Source organism: Erithacus rubecula (genome assembly GCF_903797595.1).
Source record: "Erithacus rubecula genome assembly, chromosome: 28".
NCBI lineage: Eukaryota > Metazoa > Chordata > Aves > Passeriformes > Muscicapidae > Erithacus > Erithacus rubecula.
In genome coordinates, this window is record NC_136680.1 from 3,327,413 (window position 1) to 3,345,534 (window position 18,122).

At 53.9% G+C, this 18,122-nt stretch overlaps 2 protein-coding genes across 5 annotated transcripts in view; one reads left to right on the plus strand and one right to left on the minus strand.

The window, feature by feature from the left end:
• The first annotated feature begins 2,069 nt into the window (after window positions 1–2,069).
• Window positions 2,070–18,122, plus strand: part of LOC306813304 (acidic leucine-rich nuclear phosphoprotein 32 family member B-like) — a 37,862-nt gene continuing 21,809 nt past the window's right edge. For both annotated transcript variants that reach the window (XM_079328627.1, XM_079328628.1), the window contains exon 1: window positions 2,070–2,075. The gene's annotated coding sequence lies outside the window, so the exon portion shown is untranslated. The remainder of the gene's footprint in view (window positions 2,076–18,122) is intronic.
• Window positions 3,738–18,031, minus strand: ACER1 (alkaline ceramidase 1). 3 transcript variants are annotated; one of them, XM_079328588.1, is made up of 7 exons: window positions 16,879–18,031; window positions 14,917–15,019; window positions 7,736–7,850; window positions 6,950–7,088; window positions 5,792–5,929; window positions 5,002–5,139; window positions 3,738–4,336 (listed from the first exon to the last, which is right to left on the minus strand). In XM_079328588.1, the coding sequence occupies exons 2-7, from the start codon at window positions 15,007–15,009 to the stop codon at window positions 4,168–4,170; spliced, it is 792 nt and encodes a 263-aa protein (XP_079184714.1). In that variant the 5' UTR covers window positions 15,010–15,019; window positions 16,879–18,031; the 3' UTR covers window positions 3,738–4,167. The 3 variants fall into 3 exon arrangements, with proteins under 3 accessions (XP_079184714.1, XP_079184715.1, XP_079184713.1); XM_079328589.1 differs by lacking the exon at window positions 16,879–18,031 and having other exon boundaries at window positions 14,917–15,148; XM_079328587.1 differs by lacking the exons at window positions 14,917–15,019; window positions 16,879–18,031 and having other exon boundaries at window positions 7,736–8,258.

Here is an 18,122-nt window from a genome sequence, read left to right on the forward strand (position 1 = left end):
GACAGAGCATTCCCTGGAATATAGTGACAATATTCCAGAACAGTCATCAATATCTATGAAATCCTGGCATTTATGGTTTATTTTGTCTTCTAAGGAAAGTGGACAGAAAGCATGTAGTGAAAACAGTGAAGGAAAATAAATTAAAAAAAAAGGATTATCTTTCCTAGCAGCTGTGAAGTGGGTGGGACAGGATTGCCAGACCCCAAGTTGGAAATCCTGTGTCAAACCTCAAAACTTACAGTGAGAGTTGAAAGGACAAGACTTTTAAAAGTAATAATTCTTGGAGCTTATCTCTTTCCTTCCTGGGTTTCTTAGCCCTTTGTGTTCATGGTTTCAAACTTTTGACTGCAGACATGGCAGATTAAAATTAAACATAAAATCGCAGCTGAATCAATGTTGGTTTCACATGATTCCAGCAGAAGGTTTTTTAAATCAATCCTGAACATTGCCAGGCCAACACTAAAATCCCAGGACTGTGTGACCTCCATTCCCTGTTTCAAAACTACTCTGTCCTTTCTCTCTGAGACACTTAACAAATAAAGATCTTTTCTAAAAGGCATAAGTGACACTCCAGTGAAGCAATTTCTTTTCCTGGCATTGTTAAGAGCAGGCACTGAGTTATTATTAATTACTTTTGCATTATTTATGCAAGTCTATGAATGTGCAATATCTTTTACAGATAAATCACTCTCCCTTGAAAAGTTTCCAGTCTGCCTGCCAAATCCTGGGAATCTGAAACATTGGGAAGCAACTGGTGCAGCAGAACAGGTAAATGTTAATCCTTGATGCTGCAGGACTGGTGCCTTATCAACGTTTTTCTTTCATTTGTTTTGCAATTGCACCAAATAGACTCAACTGATGCTGTTGTTTCCCAACCTCTTTAATCTGGCAACAGCTGCCAGGAGCAGCCTCCATCCTCTTCCTCATTCCCACTCCTTCTCTTGCCTCTCTCTTTTGTGGTTTATGCAGCCACGTGGAGAACCAAAGCAGGGAAATGATGTGGCAAAATTAAGGAGAGGTTTCTTTTTGGCCAGTCCCAGGCCAGCCCCATGAGCATGGGGGGTTGCAGATCCTCCTGTTGTCCTGTGTGTCACACCCATCACACCCACCCGAGGCTCCCAGGGCACAGGGAACCCCCACAGCTCCCAGGGTGTCAGGAAGGGACCACTGCTGCTCTCCCCCCGAGGAGTTCCCCATTCACTGTCCTGGCCATCCCTTCATCCCCTGACAGTTTTTAGGAGTGTTTGTCAGCTCTGCCCCACAGACTGCAGGAAGGACAGAGCATCCCCAGCAGCTCGGGGACATTTTGGAGGTGCAAAGCTCACCCTGTGCAGCCCTGGGGATGCCCAGAGCACACTCCCAGCCTGGTTTTGGGGCTGCTTTGCTTTCTCAGGCTGCAGCCCCGCTCGGAGCAGGAGGCCCAGCCTCGGGCGCTGCTTTTAAAGCTGCTTTGTGGGTTTCTTTTCTTTTCTCTCTCTCTCTTTTTTTTTTTTTTTTTTTTTTTTTTTTTTTCCTTCCCAGGTTCCCAGGGCTGGGGATTCAGCTTCTGGCCTTATCCAGAAATCCCCGAGGGTTTCAGATCCCCACGAGGCCTCTCAATGTCTTGATCTGCTTGAATAGGCATTTTTAACGCGGCCCCGGCTGTCATCGGGGCCTGTTACAGTCACTCAACTGCGGCAACATTGTTCTCCCGGCAGCAGCGCCGGGGACACCTCCCTTATTTCCATACCGCACGGGGGGATTTGGCCACTCGGCCGAGCATCCCACCGGGGCTCGCTGGCCGGAGGTGGCCAATTAGCCCCGCTCGCCCCCGGGCCAGCCCTTCATCCCCCGGCCGCTCCCAGCATCTCCAGCCCGCGGGGCTGCTGGCGCCTGTCCATGCCGCCGGCTCCTGCCGGAGGTGAAGGTGACCCCCTTTTCCTGTGCCAGGGGCTCCCTGGCAACGCCGCCTTTTCTTTGGAAGCGGCCTCCTCCACCCCCTGACGGGGCTCGGGGCTGTGAAAGCCCCGCTGCACTTTTGAACTTGCTGCCGGCGCGTTCAGTGGCTGCGCGGGGCAGCGGCGGCGGCGGGGCCGGGCCCAGCGGGGACCCGGTGCAATTGCCCAGAAGTTATTAATAGGCTGGGGAAGAATGTGATGGGCCGGGGAAAGGGTGAGGAGGGGGGAGAGCGGCAGGGAGGGTCAGCGAAAGGGAGACGGAGTGATGAGGGGAGAGGTGGGAGTGGTGGCACGCAGGGGAGACAAAGAGGCAAAGTGATGAGATGGGCACCAGGACGGGCAGCAGGGCCATGCAAGGCTGGAGATGAGAGTTCCCAGAGCCCTGAGCCTTGTGCAGGTGTCTGAGGAGTGGCTGTGCTGGAGGAGAGGTGTCTGTGCCAGTGCTGGGATGGAGACAACAGAGGGACCAGGCCTGGGAGTCCTGTCCACAGCAAAGCATCCCTCTCCTAGGTTGAAATATTGCTCGGGGTTCATGAGCCACATTTGCCATCTAGTGGCCCTGGGGACCATTGCAGAGGGAGCCACGAGGCAGCCATGGCCATGGGAGAAAGCACTGCCACATCACCTTCTCTTCACAGATAAAATCCAGAGTGCTCCTGCTGTTCCTTTACTTGCAGGGGCCCAGAAATGGTCCCTGGAGTGATATTACCTTGGTTTGGCTGTGTTGCAGAGAGCTAATCTCAGCCACCTCCCAGCCTTGGTGCTCCCCAGTCCCTGCAGGCTGGACCAGGACCCAGACCTAGCACAAGGCTCAGCTTGTCATTGTGAGCAGCAAGATTTAGGGAACAGTGTCCCATGGCTGTGAGAGCAACAGTGGGAACACTGTGGAAAGAACAGCAGTGTCTTTCTCTGAGGCTCTTAATCTCTTTGTTCCTGCAAAGGTAATGACATTTATGTCTAATGTCATAGAATCCCAGAATATCCTGAGCTGGATCCCTCAGAATCATCAGTGCAGCCCCTGGTCCTGCCCAGACCCCCAACAACCCCCCCTGAGCATCCCTGAGAGTGTCCAAAGGCTCCTGCAGCTCTGGCAGCCTTGGGACCATTCCCTGGGGAGCCTGGGCAGTGCCAGCACCCTCGGGGGGAAGAACCTTTCCCTGAGCTCCATGCCAAGGCCTGACACAGCTCCAGCCCTTGCTGGGCTCCTGTTCCTGTCCCAGAGCAGAGCTCAGCCCCTGCCCCTCTGCCTCCCCTGGGCAGGAGCTGCAGCCCCCGAGGAGTCTCCCCTCAGTCTCCTCTGCTCCAGCTGAACCAGCCCAGTGCCCTCAGCTGCTCCTCAGCCCTTCCCCAGCTCCCTGTCCCTCCTTTGGACACTCTCCAACAGCTTTGGCTCCTTCTGACCTTGTGGTGCCCAAGGTGCCCCAGCACTGGAGGTGAGGCTGCCCCAGTGCAGAGCAGGGTGGGACAATCCCCTCCTCCAGCCAGCTTTGACCATCCTGGCTCCTTACCTCATCCTGCCCCCAGACAGCAGAGGAGTCTCCAAGTTACCTTGGTGGCCTTTGGAGACTCAGAGCTGGGGAGGAACAAGGAACAAGGATTTGGGGAAGGGGAAGAGCCTGGGGCAGAGCACTCCAGGACCTGGGCCAGCAGAGCCTATTTTGGGCTGTCACCCAGGATTTCTCTTTATTTCTCCCTGTGCCAGAGAGAGCTTTGGCCACCCTATTTGTGGGTGTGATTGGCAGATGAGAGGATGTGGTGCAGTCAGAGGAAAAAAAAAGGGCTTCACTGTAAGTCAGTGTCCACAGCTTTAATGTACAGCTCTCCTGAATAAGACCTCATACATCAATAAATAGAGTTAATAATAATAATTAGAGCAGCCCCAACAAACCCAGCTGTCACCAGTTTGGCTTCAGTGTTCTCTGCTGTGCCCTTGTCAGCAAGGGGTGCTGGTGCTTGACTAACACAGAGGACACAGAAGCAGCACCGTGTCTCTCCCCTCCTCATGGGGATCTGCTGGAGGAAATCTCCAGCTCCCTGAACACCAGCCTGGGCAGAGCCTTCCAAGGCACCTGTGGGCTCCCACCTTGCTTCATGCCCAGCATCACGAGGCCTCAGCTGCTCCCTGGCCCCTCTGCTACCCTGCCTGAGGAACAGGAGGAACACAACCGAGATGTTCCCTGTGTGAGCATCACTCAGCCTGTGCCCCAGGGAGGCCTGAGGGCACCCAGCTCTAGCACTGCTTGTGGGGTTCCTCCAGGGTGACATAGGGCACCACAACAGGCCAGGAGTCGCTGGGCCAGTATTCCAGCTTTGGCTTGAACGAGGGCATCTCGTAGCTGACGTCGAAGTAGATGACCAGGGGGCAGCAGTACAGCAGGGACATGGCTATCAGCACGTGCCTGCCAAGGAAAGCAAAAACCTGGCTTGGACACAGGGGTCTTTGCCTGCTGGCATGGTCACCCTGAGGCTGCAGCCCCCAAAGGTCCAATGAGGGTTGTAAGGAGTGAGGGTCCTGCAGGGAAATTCTGTCAGAGCTCTGTGAGCTGGGCTGGGGACAGTTGCTGGTGCAGAGGGACTGAGGTGACATAGGGGACTCATTCCCACCATTCCCCATTTCCTGGCTGCATTGTCTGTCCCAGCCATCCCAGTGCTTTGTGAGGATGGATCTGAGTGTGCAGCACTTGCAGTCTCACCTGGGCAGGTACTGAAATGTCAGGTCCAAACAAAGCCCTGCCTTTCAGTTTGGCTGCTCCAATCACCCCAAGGATGTTGCACTTCACACAGCACCCTGGGAGCAGCCACAGCCTTTTGAGAGCCAGTGCCCAGCTAGAGGGACTTCTGGAACCATTTCACTTGCAAAACAGTGCTTGGCTGGTGTGGAGGAGGAGAGGGACATGTTTAGGGCAGAGTCCTTGGGCTGAGTGAGGAGAAGCACCAATAGTGACAGGAAAGGGGGAGAGGATGGGGGAAAAATGCAGCTCAGTGTCTCATCTCAGCTGCTATTTCTCTGCTGTGGACTTTTCAGGCCAGGAAATGTTTGGTCTGAGGTTCCTGGAGCCCTTACCAGAAGCTGTGGAAGTAGGGGAAGTTGATGGCCTGCCAGAGCCAGCAGAGCCAGCGGTCACTGATCCAGCTGGTGATGGCCAGCACCCACCACATCACCATGACAGCAGCCATGCGGTGCACCCGCCTGTCATTGCACCTGCAACACACACAGGGGACAGGCAGCACAGAAATGCTGATGGAAGGAGAGGGAGCTTTAAAAAGGGCTGGCTCTGCCTGCACAATCAGCAGTGCAAACCCTTCTGGGGAGTATTCCTCAGAATTCCACAGGAACTGGAGAATGTGGCTCTGGGGAGAGGATTTCTGACTTTCTGGGTGATGCTGGGAGATGCCAGAGCATTCCTGTCTCTCTCTCCAGATCCTGAAGGGTTCTCCCAACCCCACACTAGTTTCTAAATGCCCCACAAAGGGGAAGGAGCTGCAGAGATGGCAGCTGAGAGGAGAATCATGGACTCACAGAACTGTAAAGGTCAGAAATGACCTTTAAGATCACCATGTCCAACTGTTAACCCAGCAGCACCACCATGCTCAGCACAAAACCCTGTCCTCAAATGCCACATCCACAGGGTTTTTGACAACTTCCAGGGATGATGAGTCCACTGCTGTCCCATGGGTTGCTGGTATTCAGGGCCAGATGCCCTTCTACCCACAGCCCTGCCTGGGCCTCTGCCTCATCCCTCCCTAGTACATGTGGCTAGTGAAGATTTGGGCTCCATTCACTGTTGAGGACAGAGTCACTGCCCAACAGGAGCACAGCTGGACCTGCAGGTCACCCCTGAGCCCCTCCTTACTTCTTGAGCTCCTTCCAGGTCATGTACAGCAGGTGGAAGGCGATGCAGTTCAGGGCGTAGGCATTGAGGGTCGGCTTGATGAAAGACATGAAGGTGCTGATCACGGTGGTGATCCCAGTCAGCCAGAAGAAATGCCTCCTGAGGGGAACTGGGAGTGAGTGCCAGTGCCCCCCAGGGCTCCCAGGAGGGGAGGGTAGGGGTGGGAAAGGTGCTGCTCCTGTCCTGAGAGGGGAAAAGCTTCTCCAGCACCTCCCGTTTGCTGATCTCAGTGTCTGAGGGTCCTGGCAGGAAGGATGAGGTAGCAGCACCCGGTGGGTCTGTGACACTGACACAGCCCAGGACTGTGACACTGACACAGCCCAGGACTGTGGCACTGACACAGCCCAGGAAATGCTCCTGCACCTTCACGGTGGTGCCAGGGATGAGGCAAAGGCAGGGAGCTCTGCACAGGGAAGGGCTGCCAGCAGGACTGTGATTTGGGCTCCCTGAGCAACAATAGGGCTCAGAGGGGCCTTTCACATGCAAATCCCTTCCCAAGTCCCTTCCCTCTCTCCCAGCCGAGTCTCCACGGTGAACTCCCGGTGACCTCCTGCTCGGTATGGGAAGAGCACACTTAGAGCAGGTCTTTGCAAGGAGCTGGGCTGGCTCAGAGGGCTCCAGCCAGGAGGAGACATCCTCCGAGTAAAGCCCTGCTGGGTTCCCATTTCTGCTGGTCCATGCCCCCCAGCAGCCCCATCCTTTCTGCTGGGCTCCTCCAGCTCAGCCAGCCCTCCTTGAAATGAGGGGTGTAACCATCTTGTCCTATGGGAAACCCACTCAGCCTTGAGGGAAAGCTCTCTGTGGATGATAGAGGATGCTGGAACAGATTGACAGCATGAGTAATTGAATGTTAATGTTCAAGAACGTTTCATTTCCTAATTAATTTTGGAATTCTCCATGCAAAGTTTCCTCTGACACTAATTCAAGCAGCTCCAGCTGAGAGGAGTCCAGCACAGGAGGGTTTTGACTTTTCCTCTGTCAGCACCAAAAGAAGGAAGGCCTGGTGACCTCAGAGCTGACCCCTTGCTGGGGAACTGGGGGATCTGTGGGTCATTACACCTCAGTGTCAATGTCCCATCCCTCCCCTCTCAGCCTGCACTGTGTCCCTCTGGGTCATACCTGGTCTTGATGCACTTGGGGAAGTAAGCCTGTGGGTACCAGAAGGAATAAGCCACAGCCAGTGTCCAGAGGATGGAGAGCTCATCCAAGAGCTGTCCCACGTAGCTCAGGGTCATGTGGAAGTACATGGAGAAGACACCTGCAAGGAGCAAGGTCACCTTGAGATGACAAAGCTCCATCCTCCCACAAGCCGTGGGAGGTTCCTTGGGGGCTGTTCCTGAGGTTACACCATTCCTGAAGAGCAGGGTGTGGATTTTGGTGCTTAAGGGGGCTGGACTGAGTCAGGGAATTACAGGGCTGGAAGCTGCATATCCACAGCTGCCAGAAACCATGAGCTGCAGGCTCTAAACAGACCTGGCTGCTTGGTTGCCCACCTGTGAGGTTCCTGACCCCCAGTGCTCTATTGCACCTACTTAGGAGCTTTTAAGCACTGTCTACAACTGTGGGCCCAGAGCCTCTTGCAGAAAATATCAGTATGTTTCAACCCTCACTAGAACTTACTCTGCTACTCTGGCATTTAAAACCTTTCACTTACTAAAAGCAATAGAATTCACCCTAAAACTTACTAACTTACTTCTACTTAAATGTTTACTTTATGTGTGAGTAGCTTAATATACTTCAATCCATCCAAAGGCTTTAATTAAATCCCTGCACTCTGATTTCTCTCTGAAGAATTCAGAGAGACCCTTGACTCACTGATTCCAACACCCACCCAAGTTTTCCCTGACCCTGCAAAGGTCTCATGTTGGGTAGTCTGGCAACCTGTGAGGTCTTGCTGGCACCTACCTACGAGGAGGAGCAGCCCTGAGACAAAGTAGAGGGGCACAGCCTTCTTCTGGCAGTACTGCCTGTTCAGGTACAGCAGTGCAGGGGACAGCACAAAGAAACTCACATTGCTGATCTGCAAAACAAGAGAACACTCAGCTCTGGGCAAGCCCCACCCCACCAAGTGCCTCAGCACCTCCGTGTGTGAGGAGGATCCTGATCTCCAGCCGAGCCTCCTGTGGAAGCAGGGCTTGTTCTTGGCACAGGAAGAGGGCAGAGGTGTTTCTCCACAAGCCAGGCTGGAACTGGAAGGGCAGCTGTGTGGCTGCAGACACCCCTGCCCTCTCTCTGGGTGAGCTGCTGTGTCCCTGCTGGGTGATGCTGGTTTATCTTCAGCTGCCCAGTGCCTCCAAGCAACTCCTCTGTTTGCAGCCATGTCCCTCTCATGTCAACCCAGACCCTCCAGGAGCTGTCTGGATGGCTCCTGACCCTTCCAGCCAGCAGAGATTCCCCTGTGAGGGGTTGGAAGGGTGTGAGGAGCCAGCACAGCAAGCCACAATCAGCAAAACATCCTGAACTGGGAGTGGGTGTGGTGGAGAGCAGCAGGATGAGCAGGGCATCAGTAGAACAGGCAGGACTGAGGTGACATCCTGTGGTGTCAGGTGTGAAGCCACCTGTCTGGACACTGATAATTACATGAGATCATAAACCTCCTGTAAACACACCTGGCAGATGACCACAGAGGAATTATTCTGCTCTGGTTTCCAATTCTGCACAATTCCTTCTTTGACAGACTTTGATTAGTCTGGGGAGCAGAGGATGGGACTGGGGAGCAGGGGATGGGGCTGGGGAGCAGGGGATGGGTCTGGGGAGCAGGGGATGGGTCTGGGGAGCAGGGGATGGTGTTGGGGAGCAGGGGATGGGGCTGGGGAGCAGGGGATGGTGTTGGGGAGCAGGGGATGGGGCTGGGGAGCAGGGGATGGTGCTGGGGAGCAGGGGATGGTGTTGGGGAGCAGGGGATGGTATTGGGGAGCAGGGGATGGGGCTGGGGAGCAGGGGATGGTGTTGGGCAGCAGGGGATGGTGTTGGGGAGCAGGGGATGGTATTGGGGAGCAGGGGATGGGGCTGGGGAGCAGGGGATGGTGTTGGGGAGCAGGGGATGGGGCTGGGGAGCAGGGGATGGTATTGGGGAGCAGGGGATGGGGCTGGAGAGCAGGGGATGGTATTGGGGAGCAGGGGATGGTGCTGGGGAGCAGGGGATGGGGCTGGAGAGCAGGGGATGGTATTGGGGAGCAGGGGATGGGGCTGGGGAGCAGGGGATGGTGTTGGGGAGCAGGGGATGGGGCTGGAGAGCAGGGGATGGTATTGGGGAGCAGAGGAAGGTGCTGGGGAGCAGGGGATGGGGCTGGAGAGGAAGGGATGGTGCTGGGAGCAGGAGATGGGGCTGAGGTTCAGCCTCCTGCTGGCCTGGCTGAAGGTGACAGTGCTTTGGAGAGAGGAGATGCTGATGGGCAAAATGTGGGAGCTGGGAAGAAGCAGTAAGTGCCCAAAACCTGGACCTGTCTGCTGGGCCAGGCCTGCTCCACCCTGCAGCACAGGGAAGGGAAATCTGAACTAATTTAATTACCCTCTGTGGGTTCCTACCCTGCTTCTTTCACCTGACTTTGCAAGCTCAGGGAAGGAAGATCACTGGGGAGCATGGCCTCCCCAGGGAAAATGGCTCTTGCTTTTGAGAGGTTGGGATTGTGGTGCTGCATTTACCTGCCAGACAGCTCTTTGGGGCTCTGGAGCCATCTGCTGAAATGCCATTTGGCAAAGCACCAGGGTGACTTTTATCTCAGCCTGACAATCCTTTTCCTTTCATCTTGCAGCTCCGTGCTGACCCAGACCCCACGCCTGGAATTTGGCAGCCACAGCTAGAGTCTCCCCAGGTAAACTGCAAAATTGATGCTGGGCTTGTGGTGTCCCCTGGGATCCCAGTTTATGGTAACAGGGCTGCAAATCACTGGGATGTTGTCATCTCTCTGGAACACACCCTCTCCTATTCCAGAGGGAAACACAATTCACGCCTAATGTGAGGTCTCTATTCCCTTAAACACCGGAGATTCATCTTGATTTTCACTAAGGCTTCCATGAGACAAGTTGATGCTCCCATTAGCAGCAGTTCTCAGGCCAAATGTTTCGGTTTTCCATAGGTGCTTAGAGCCAAATCCAGGCCAATTCCCATTCCAGCCATGAAAGGGGAAGTGCTGCACCCACTTGCACCCTCGAGGTCAAATTGTTCAGAAAAGACTGAGAAATCAAACCATGTGTTCAAACAACAGCCGTGCTTCAAACATCTCTTTTTCCCTGAAATGATTAAGGAGGCTTTTGGAAGGCAAGCAGGGATGGCAGGGAGAGGGAAAAGGCTCGGGGAACAGGCAGGAGAGTGCAAGAGCCAGCACGCAGTCAGTGAGGAAACGCGGGAGGGGAGAGCTCTGCATCCCTGAGCGCCGGGCATTGCAACAGTGCCATTAATTACATGATAGCTGTGTTATCACTTCATTAATTCGGGACGAGATGTGCAAGATCAGATAGCAGAGGGGAGGGATAACCAGGGGAACGGGTGCCAATAGGGTCAGGGAGATAAACGGGATTCCTTGCAGAGCAGCCAAGCTGGGATTTAGGGGACAGCTCCCACCCCCGTGGGGAACGCGGGGTTTTCATCACTCGTCGGCTCCAAGCCCTGATTTGTAAATGCTGACTTTCTGTCTTCCCTCTGGGATGTGGCAAGCTCCATCTCAGATGTGGCTAGGAGGGTTTTGCTCCCAGGACACCATTAAAAATGTTTCTGGAGTTTCTGCTCAGGCTGGGACCCCCTAGCACAACTTTTATTTCAACCTCTCTGGTCACACTGGCCAGGAGGCACCAGCTCTCTCTGCCCAGGGGGACAAGGGAGTGATGATGGAGCCAAGGTGTGACAGGACAGGGGACAGTCCCCCTGCCTGAGCTCCCAGCCTTCCCACTCCTCAATAAATGTGAGTTACTGCTCCAGGTGCCTCAGCTGAGCCCAACTATTTGCTTCTTTTCCTAGGAGAGAAGTGAGGCTGGGATCAGCAACACAGCTCAGATCCTGGTGCATTAATAGGATTGTTGGGAAGAACCCAACTCCTGCAACTGCAGCCTGAGACAGAGGGACAGAACCTTCACCTGTGACAGGTGAGATCAGTCTCTGATATGGGCTGAGGCAGGAGGTGCTGGTTTAACACAGCAGCAGTGCCATGGCAGCACAGGCTGCTCCTCACTCAGCCAGGCACTTTCTGCAGTGGAAGGAGTTTCCTGCAGGACTCGTGGCAGGGAGTTCACTCTCACTCACAGTGAAGCAGCTTTAGCTGACAGAGGAGCCCACAGGGCCAGAGACAGAAGTGAGCACCTCTGAGGCTCCCCAGACCTGTTAGCAATTCCTGAAGCCAGGCCTGGGCTGCAGGGACAGGGCTGCAGGTCCTGACATCACAGGGCTGGTGCTTTGGGGCAGGAAGCAGCACTTTGGGGAGTGTTTGCAGCTCCTGAGCACAACTTTCAGGGCAGGCAAGAGAGCCATGGGATTAGTGAGAATGTGAAAGGACCAAACACCCCACACAGCCCTGCCACTGCCACTGAGCCCTTCTCTGGTAGATCTGCACCCTTCATTTCACCACTCCATGGAACATCCAGGAGCTCTGGGTGTGAACAGTGTCAGAGCTGCTAAAAGAGACACTGCTGAGGATGTGGGTGTCATTACCAGCATCCTGGGTCAGCAAAGAAAGACAAGTCCCTGACTGATGACCCTCCTGGAGTACAATTCTGCTCTCCCCTGAGCAGACAGAAGAAAATAAATTTCTGGGTCACTGAGTCACTATAAATAGAGCTTTGTTGCTGAACTGCATCCAGCCATGAGCCACCATGTATTATTAGGTACTTAAAGGTACTGTTTACATTCTTTTCTCATACCCCTGGTGCTTATTTCTAATAAAAAGCATCCAAGCCAAGCAGGCCTGAGAGAGTGTGGCTGGCACAGAGCAATCCCCAGCAGCACATTTGCTGCTGCTGGCACAGAACAGCTCAGCTCCAGCCCTGGGCAGGGCTGGGAGGAAGACAGTGAAGAGGATGCTCTGTGAGGAAACCCTGCTGATTTAATGTTCCAGGAGGCTTGGGTAGGAGCTGGCTGGCTTCCCAGCTTGCCTAAAACTCCAGAAAATTGACACTGAGGTAAATATTGGTATAATGAATTCAGGGCAGAAATGCTTGCTGCAGAGAGGCAGCAACCTGAATATAGGGAATAAATGAATGGAGAGAAGAAGAGAAGATAGAGGCTGTTAGGATCACACCTGGTACAGTGCCCTGAGCCCCAGCAGGGACAGCTACTGAACCTGGTCAGATTTTTGTAATCCCCCCTTTGGGGTACCTCACAGGAGCCTGATCCTGGAGGAGATCCTAGAGCAGGAGGGGAGGGTCCCTGTGCTGCTGCAGGGGGTGAGACCCAGGCAGTGCCAGCTGAGGATGGGACCCAGGCAGTGCCAGCCAGGCTGTGCTGAGGATGGGATACAGACAGTGCCAGGCAGGCTGGCTGGGTGAAGGAGGAATCCAGACAGTGCCAGGCAGGCTGTGCTGGCTGAGGATGGGACCCAGACAGTGCCAGGCAGGCTGTGCCAGCTGAGGATGGGACCCAGACAGTGCCAGGCAGGCTGTGCTGGCTGAGGAAGGGATCCAGACAGTGCCAGGCAGGCTGTGCTGGCTGAGGAAGGGATCCAGACAGTGCCAGGCAGGCTGTGCCAGCTGAGGATGGGATCCAGACAGTGCCAGCCAGGCTGTGCTGGCTGAGGAGGGACCCAGGCAGTGCCAGTCAGGCTGTGCTGGCTGAGGATGGGATCCAGGCAGTGCCAGGCAGGCTGTGCTGGCTGAGGAATAACCCAGGCAGTGCCAGGCAGGCTGTGCTGGGTGAAGGAGGGATCCAGACAGTGCCAGGCAGGCTGTGCTGGGTGAAGGAGGGATCCAGACAGTGCCAGGCAGGCTGTGCCGGCTGAGGATGGGATCCAGACAGTGCCAGGCAGGCTGTGCTGGCTGAGGAAGGGATCCAGACAGTGCCAGTCAGGCTGTGCTGGCTGAGGAAGGGGTGATGCCCATGTCAGGGATGTTCCTGCCCACTTTTGGTGACAAAGTCTGGCCCTAAGCACAGTGCAGCCTTGAAGCTGTTGTCTGCTCATAACAGCAGATTTTAGGAGGGTTTGCTCCTCTCCCACCCCTTGTCTGGACAGGAGGTGACCAGCCAGCCTAAAGCAGGCAGCTGGCATGGCAGGGTTAGATTCCTGCTGCTCAGGAGTCACATCCTAAGAAATGGCACTCTGCTGGTCTCCTGAGCCTGGCCAAAAGGACATCAGTGCAGGGAGCATGAAAAGCTCTTTTTCTGCTGAGGAAGAGGTGCTTGGTGTCATGTAGAGGAGAACAAGGACAAGTCCAACCACTGGAAAAAATCCTGCAGGGTTTGCTTGTGCATATCCCTCTGTCCCTCATTATTACACTCATTTTTATCTGCATTGAAAGCAGGTTTTCCTCACTGTGCCTGAGTTCCACAGAGTGAGAATTCATCCCAACAAGCCAATGAAAACCAGGGAGATGGATGTGGCTAACAAAGACCTCCCTCCAGGGCTTGGGCACCTGGGTGAGGTTTTCAGGAATAGCCACAAAATTCAGAAACCTGTGCCACAGAACAACCCAGGCAGCTGAGAGTTAAAGTTTTATGGGAATTAGAGGGTCTACAAGAATTAGTCATGCATCTGCTGGTGTCCAGCAGAGGAGGCAGACTCTGAAGTGCTTTTGAAGAGCTCCTGAGATAGTTGTTGGTGTGATAAGGATTCTAGCCACTTTGTCATCCTGGCTGTAAATGGTATCTCAGCTCCAAAGATGTATTTAAAAAATGTTGCCTTATGTATCAAACTAGGACATGAGGCAAATTTATCTCTTGGAACGAATTCAGATCAAAACCAAACCCTTCACTTTCAGGCTTTGTGCTCTTGGTGGAAATCAGCCCCTCTCCAGTGCTAGCAGTGACTCTCTCAGGATTTGGGCACTTCCAGCTGCATTTAGAATGGTTTTGGATCCACCCCTTGCCATGTGCAGGGATATGTTCCACCCAAGCAGGTTGCTCCAGGCCCTGAGATCTGAGCTGTTGCTGTGAGTGTTGAGTGATTTCTGTATCTCCTTGCTCCTTGTGCCCTGCTCTGCACCTCTGAGCCCATGCACCAGCAGCAGTAATCAACAAACAGCACAAAACACCCAGCTGGGTGTCAGGGAAGCAGGATTTGGGCTGGACTGGCAGGTCTTTCTTTGTTGAGTGCCTCAAAGAGCAGTGACTACACACAGCCCCCTCCTCTGAGACCCTGGCTGGGCCATTAGAGCCTGCAGGACCCAGGCTGGGGAATTATCCTTATTACAGGTAATTTATTAAAAACAGGAAATGCTTTAAAAAAAAGAGGAAGAGCCATTTCCATGAGAACAAGATCTTCTAGTGTTAGACAGTAATTGCCAAAAGTTGTAAACAAGGCCTGTGGAAGGCTGTGAATCCACATGCCTCACACCCCTGGGAGCCTTTAATTGCTGTGAGGGAGCAGGACATGCTTGGAGAGGCTGCTTATCTCAGCCCTCTGCAGGCAGCTATGGATGCTCCAGCCCTGCTGCAGCCAAGGCCCTGGCACTGGATGCAGCCTGGCTGATAAAGGATCACAGGAGGTGAAACTGGCTCATGCACCAGCTTCCTTCTGAGTTCCGTATTCCCAAGCTGCCTGACACGGTTCATGGAAGTGCTGCCTCTCATTTTGCCACTCCTGTAGGTTTAGCTGGAATATGTGAGCCCTGTGTGGGACTTACCCTGGTTGGCAGCAGAGCTGCAGGACTGGTATAACAGGATCTCACAGATCTGGGCTGTGAAGGAGCTCTGCTAGAGTTTTCTCACTGGGAATCAACCCCACACACACCAGCATCACCCCTGACCCCAGCACGTTTTGGGGAACAAAAGTCCCGTGATATACCTGAAGCTCAGAAAACACTCCCCATCCCAGCACCCTCCAGAACCAGCAAGTTCAAAGGAGTGAGGAGGAGGGAGGAAAACAGGGATGTCCCATGGTGTCTGGATCCCCAGAGCAGCTCCTGGGTGCCCGGAGCTGCCCCAGCCTCCCGCAGGCACTCACGGTGTTGTAGTACTCGGCGATCACGGCCGAGCGCACGAAGTTGCTCTCACACCAATCCACCTCAGCACTCTGGTAGGAGAATATGCTGGGCATGGTCAGGCACCTCGGGAGAAAGGAGAGGAGCAGCTCAGGGTGGGCACAGGGCAGGAGGGGCTGCACTCCCAAAGGGACCCCGCTCCTCACACGGGTGGCACCAGCCAGCCCAGCCCAGCGCCTTACCCGCCTATCGAGGACTCATCCTCTTCCCAACACACATCCTGCTGCTCAAGAGTTCCTCTCTCCCCTCCATGCAGGAGCTGCAATCACCCCAGAAAATGCTCTTGGACTCTAAGGGTGGTCACCAATCCATGGCATCAAGATCTCGGGCCAGGTGCTGTTGCTGCCACACGATGCTTCCCCATTTCAGCCCAGTCCTTGTCACCTTATCCTCTCCCTTCTCCTCACTTTCTTTATGACTCAGACCTTCCTGCTGGGAAGACTTCCCTGTGCTCTGAGTTACCTCTGGGGAGTGGACAGCCCTACAGAGGTTGGTGCTCATTGGCTCTGTTCTCCACTGTTGCTCCTCAGCATATTCCCAAGGGCTGGGACTCGGCTCAGCCCTGGAGCACCAGCACAGACCCTGGGCATCACCAGAGTTCTGGGGCACTGGGAGCACTGGGAGCACTGGGAGGTGCCTCTTCCCTCTGAATTGGATTTACTTGGAGTGCACTCCCAGGCAATCTCCACCCTGGTTTGCCAGTGAAAGGGATCAGAGTTTGACACCTCCAGCAGCTTCTCCACTGCCAGACCCAACCTGTGGTAGCACTGCAGCTACAAATGGGACTCCAAACACAAAGAAAATGTAACCCTCTGCCTGGTTTTTTTCCCCCATGTTAAAAACTCCCTATCCTCATTGTTTCTCAGCACTCTTTCATTAATTTGAAACAGTGGTTCTGATCTGATTTTTGTCAGAAGTCTCCTATTTGCCATACATTTTTTCAGATCCTTGAGACTTTACAGCTGTTTTTGAAGACAGGTGCCAACCTTTGAGGCATCTGGAAGCACCCCCAAATCCATGGTAGCTGGATTTTTGGTACAAAACAGAGACAGAAATGCCCTGGATCTGAGCAGTTCAGTCCCTGGATGTGGTGTGGGACTAACCCAGCCACTCATGCTGCTCCAGCCCTGCAGAGTGAGCAGGTTTGGGGTGACACCAGGCAGGTATTGAGGTGACATTGCCTCAGTGGCATCGCTGAGCTCCTGAGGCACTGGTGGCAAACAACTTCCTTTGCCTCTCTTTTAAAATCTTTTCAATTTTAATGCAGGGAAGGGAAGTTTGTCTCAAACCCACTCATCAGTTGATGATATTCCTGAGCAGAAACTCCCCATTTGCAGCAGGGTGAGCTGAGCCACCACCATGTCCAGCAGTCCCTTGGAATTGCACCAGGGTGGGGCTCCCACAGCTTCCTCTGCCTCCCTTCCCAAGCAGTTCAAAGGGAGAAAACACAGGAGTGTAACACAGCACAAACGAGCTCTTCTGCAGCTGCTGCTCTGACCAGACAGACTCGAGGGTGAACCTCTGCTGTTAACCATGGCCTCTCCTAATGCAGCCTGGCTGCTTCCCAGAGCAGCTGAGATCACAGCCAAGGAGGCAAAGAGGTGGCAGGAAGAAGGGTTTGAAGGCTGACTCTTTGTGCTCCTGGGGTTCCATGTGCTCCTTCACACCCCAGGGACCCTCTGCTCATCCCTCATCACTTCTACAGCAATTCAAGGTGAAAAAACAATCGGACCCAGGATGGCAAATCCTACTTCATGGCTAAAGAGATGACAGCTGAGAGATAGTGAAGGGATGGAGAGACAGAAGAAGAAGAAGCAGAAGCAGAAGCAGAAGAAGAAGAAAAAGAAGAAGAAAAAGAAGAAAAATGGAAGCAGTGATGGAGTGGCCAGCACTGACTGCTGGTGTCTCCTCCCAGCCTGGCTTACCTGTGATCCCTGGATGGACCAGCACTGCTTCCACACGCTCTGGGAGCTCCAAGGTTTCCAGCCAAGCTGGAGCAGCAACCTGCCCTGCTGCTCTAGCTGCAGAGGAGTGCCCACGGTGTGAGCTCACTGCCAGCAGCCGCCAGAAAATCCCCTCGCTCCGTCCCTAGGCAAAGACTCGGGATGGGACAGCAGCCATGTGCACCCTCCAGGCAAAGCTGGGCCCCCACAGCAAACATATTGGCTGGAGGGGTTTATATCCGTGCCCCCAGATGGGCAGGGGCAAGGAGGCAGGGCAGGGAAGCGTGAGCTGGAAGGGTTGGAAGAGCGGGGTGGAAATGCAGCCTGAAATCAGCGAGTGCCCCCGGGCAGGATCCCTGCGCAGCCGCACCCACCTGCTCCTGGCCCTGCTTCTCCCAGGGGAGGGAACATCCACACAACCCACATGGAGAAAACCCAGCACAGTTGCACCAAAAAGTGTGGAGCAAGGTGATGCTGCCTCTTTCAGGATTTAAATTCAAGCCGCTTCTCAACTTTTCCCCCAAATGCTGGTTTTTATTATTATCTAAAAGAATGTTGTTATCAGATCTCACTTCTTCTAGCTGGTTTATTTTGTTATTTAGTTAAAGAACTATCTGAGCAGGACACCTTTGGGTGACTGCTTTGCAAATATTTTCTTCCTGGACCTCATTCAGGCAAGAAATTTGGCAGCAATTAAACTTTTCCCCCCAAAACAACATTTTTTTCCTTCATGTAGAGTTGAGAGAAATATGTTGTTTTCTTAAACATGAAACTTATTATTTGGCTGCTGCTTCCTGGTGGAGACATCACAGGCAAGGTGAGATCAAACTCTAAGGTGTTTCTGTCCCTGTCCTTGTCCCTGTGGTTCCTGAAGAGAAGGGATCAAGTCTCTGCCAAGGGGAGAAGCTCTTTGGAAAGCTCAACCATTTATTTTTGCTGCTCTTATGAAAAGGAGAGAGCTGGGCTGTGCCAGGGCTTACAAAAACCTCACAAATCCTCCTGGGTTTGGAAATGAGGGTAATTAAGCACTGCAGCTGCTGATGTTGCACCGTGGTGGAGCCTCCGTTACCTGTCACCAAGTCCAGGCTCTGTGTCCTTCTAGGACAGACTTGGAGCAGAGGATCCCAGAGAGGGGATCGCAGAGAACTCCTGGAAGGTGGGAGAGTCTGGGATGGATTTTCTTTTTATTCTCTTGGAGCTCCCAATGGACTCTGCAAGCAGGAGAC

Bases quoted from the DNA above. Each gene is read 5' to 3' on its own strand.
- ACER1 (XM_079328587.1), bottom strand. From the start codon at position 8,150: ATGGCTGCAAACAGAGGAGTTGCTTGGAGGCACTGGGCAGCTGAAGAT. The intron at 5,930-6,949 runs GTATGACCCAGA...AGTTCCCCTCAG, and splicing joins CCCAAGTGCATCAAGACCAG to GAGGCATTTCTTCTGGCTGA. The intron at 4,337-5,001 runs GTAAGGGCTCCA...TTTCCTTGGCAG, and splicing joins CCCTACTTCCACAGCTTCTG to GCACGTGCTGATAGCCATGT.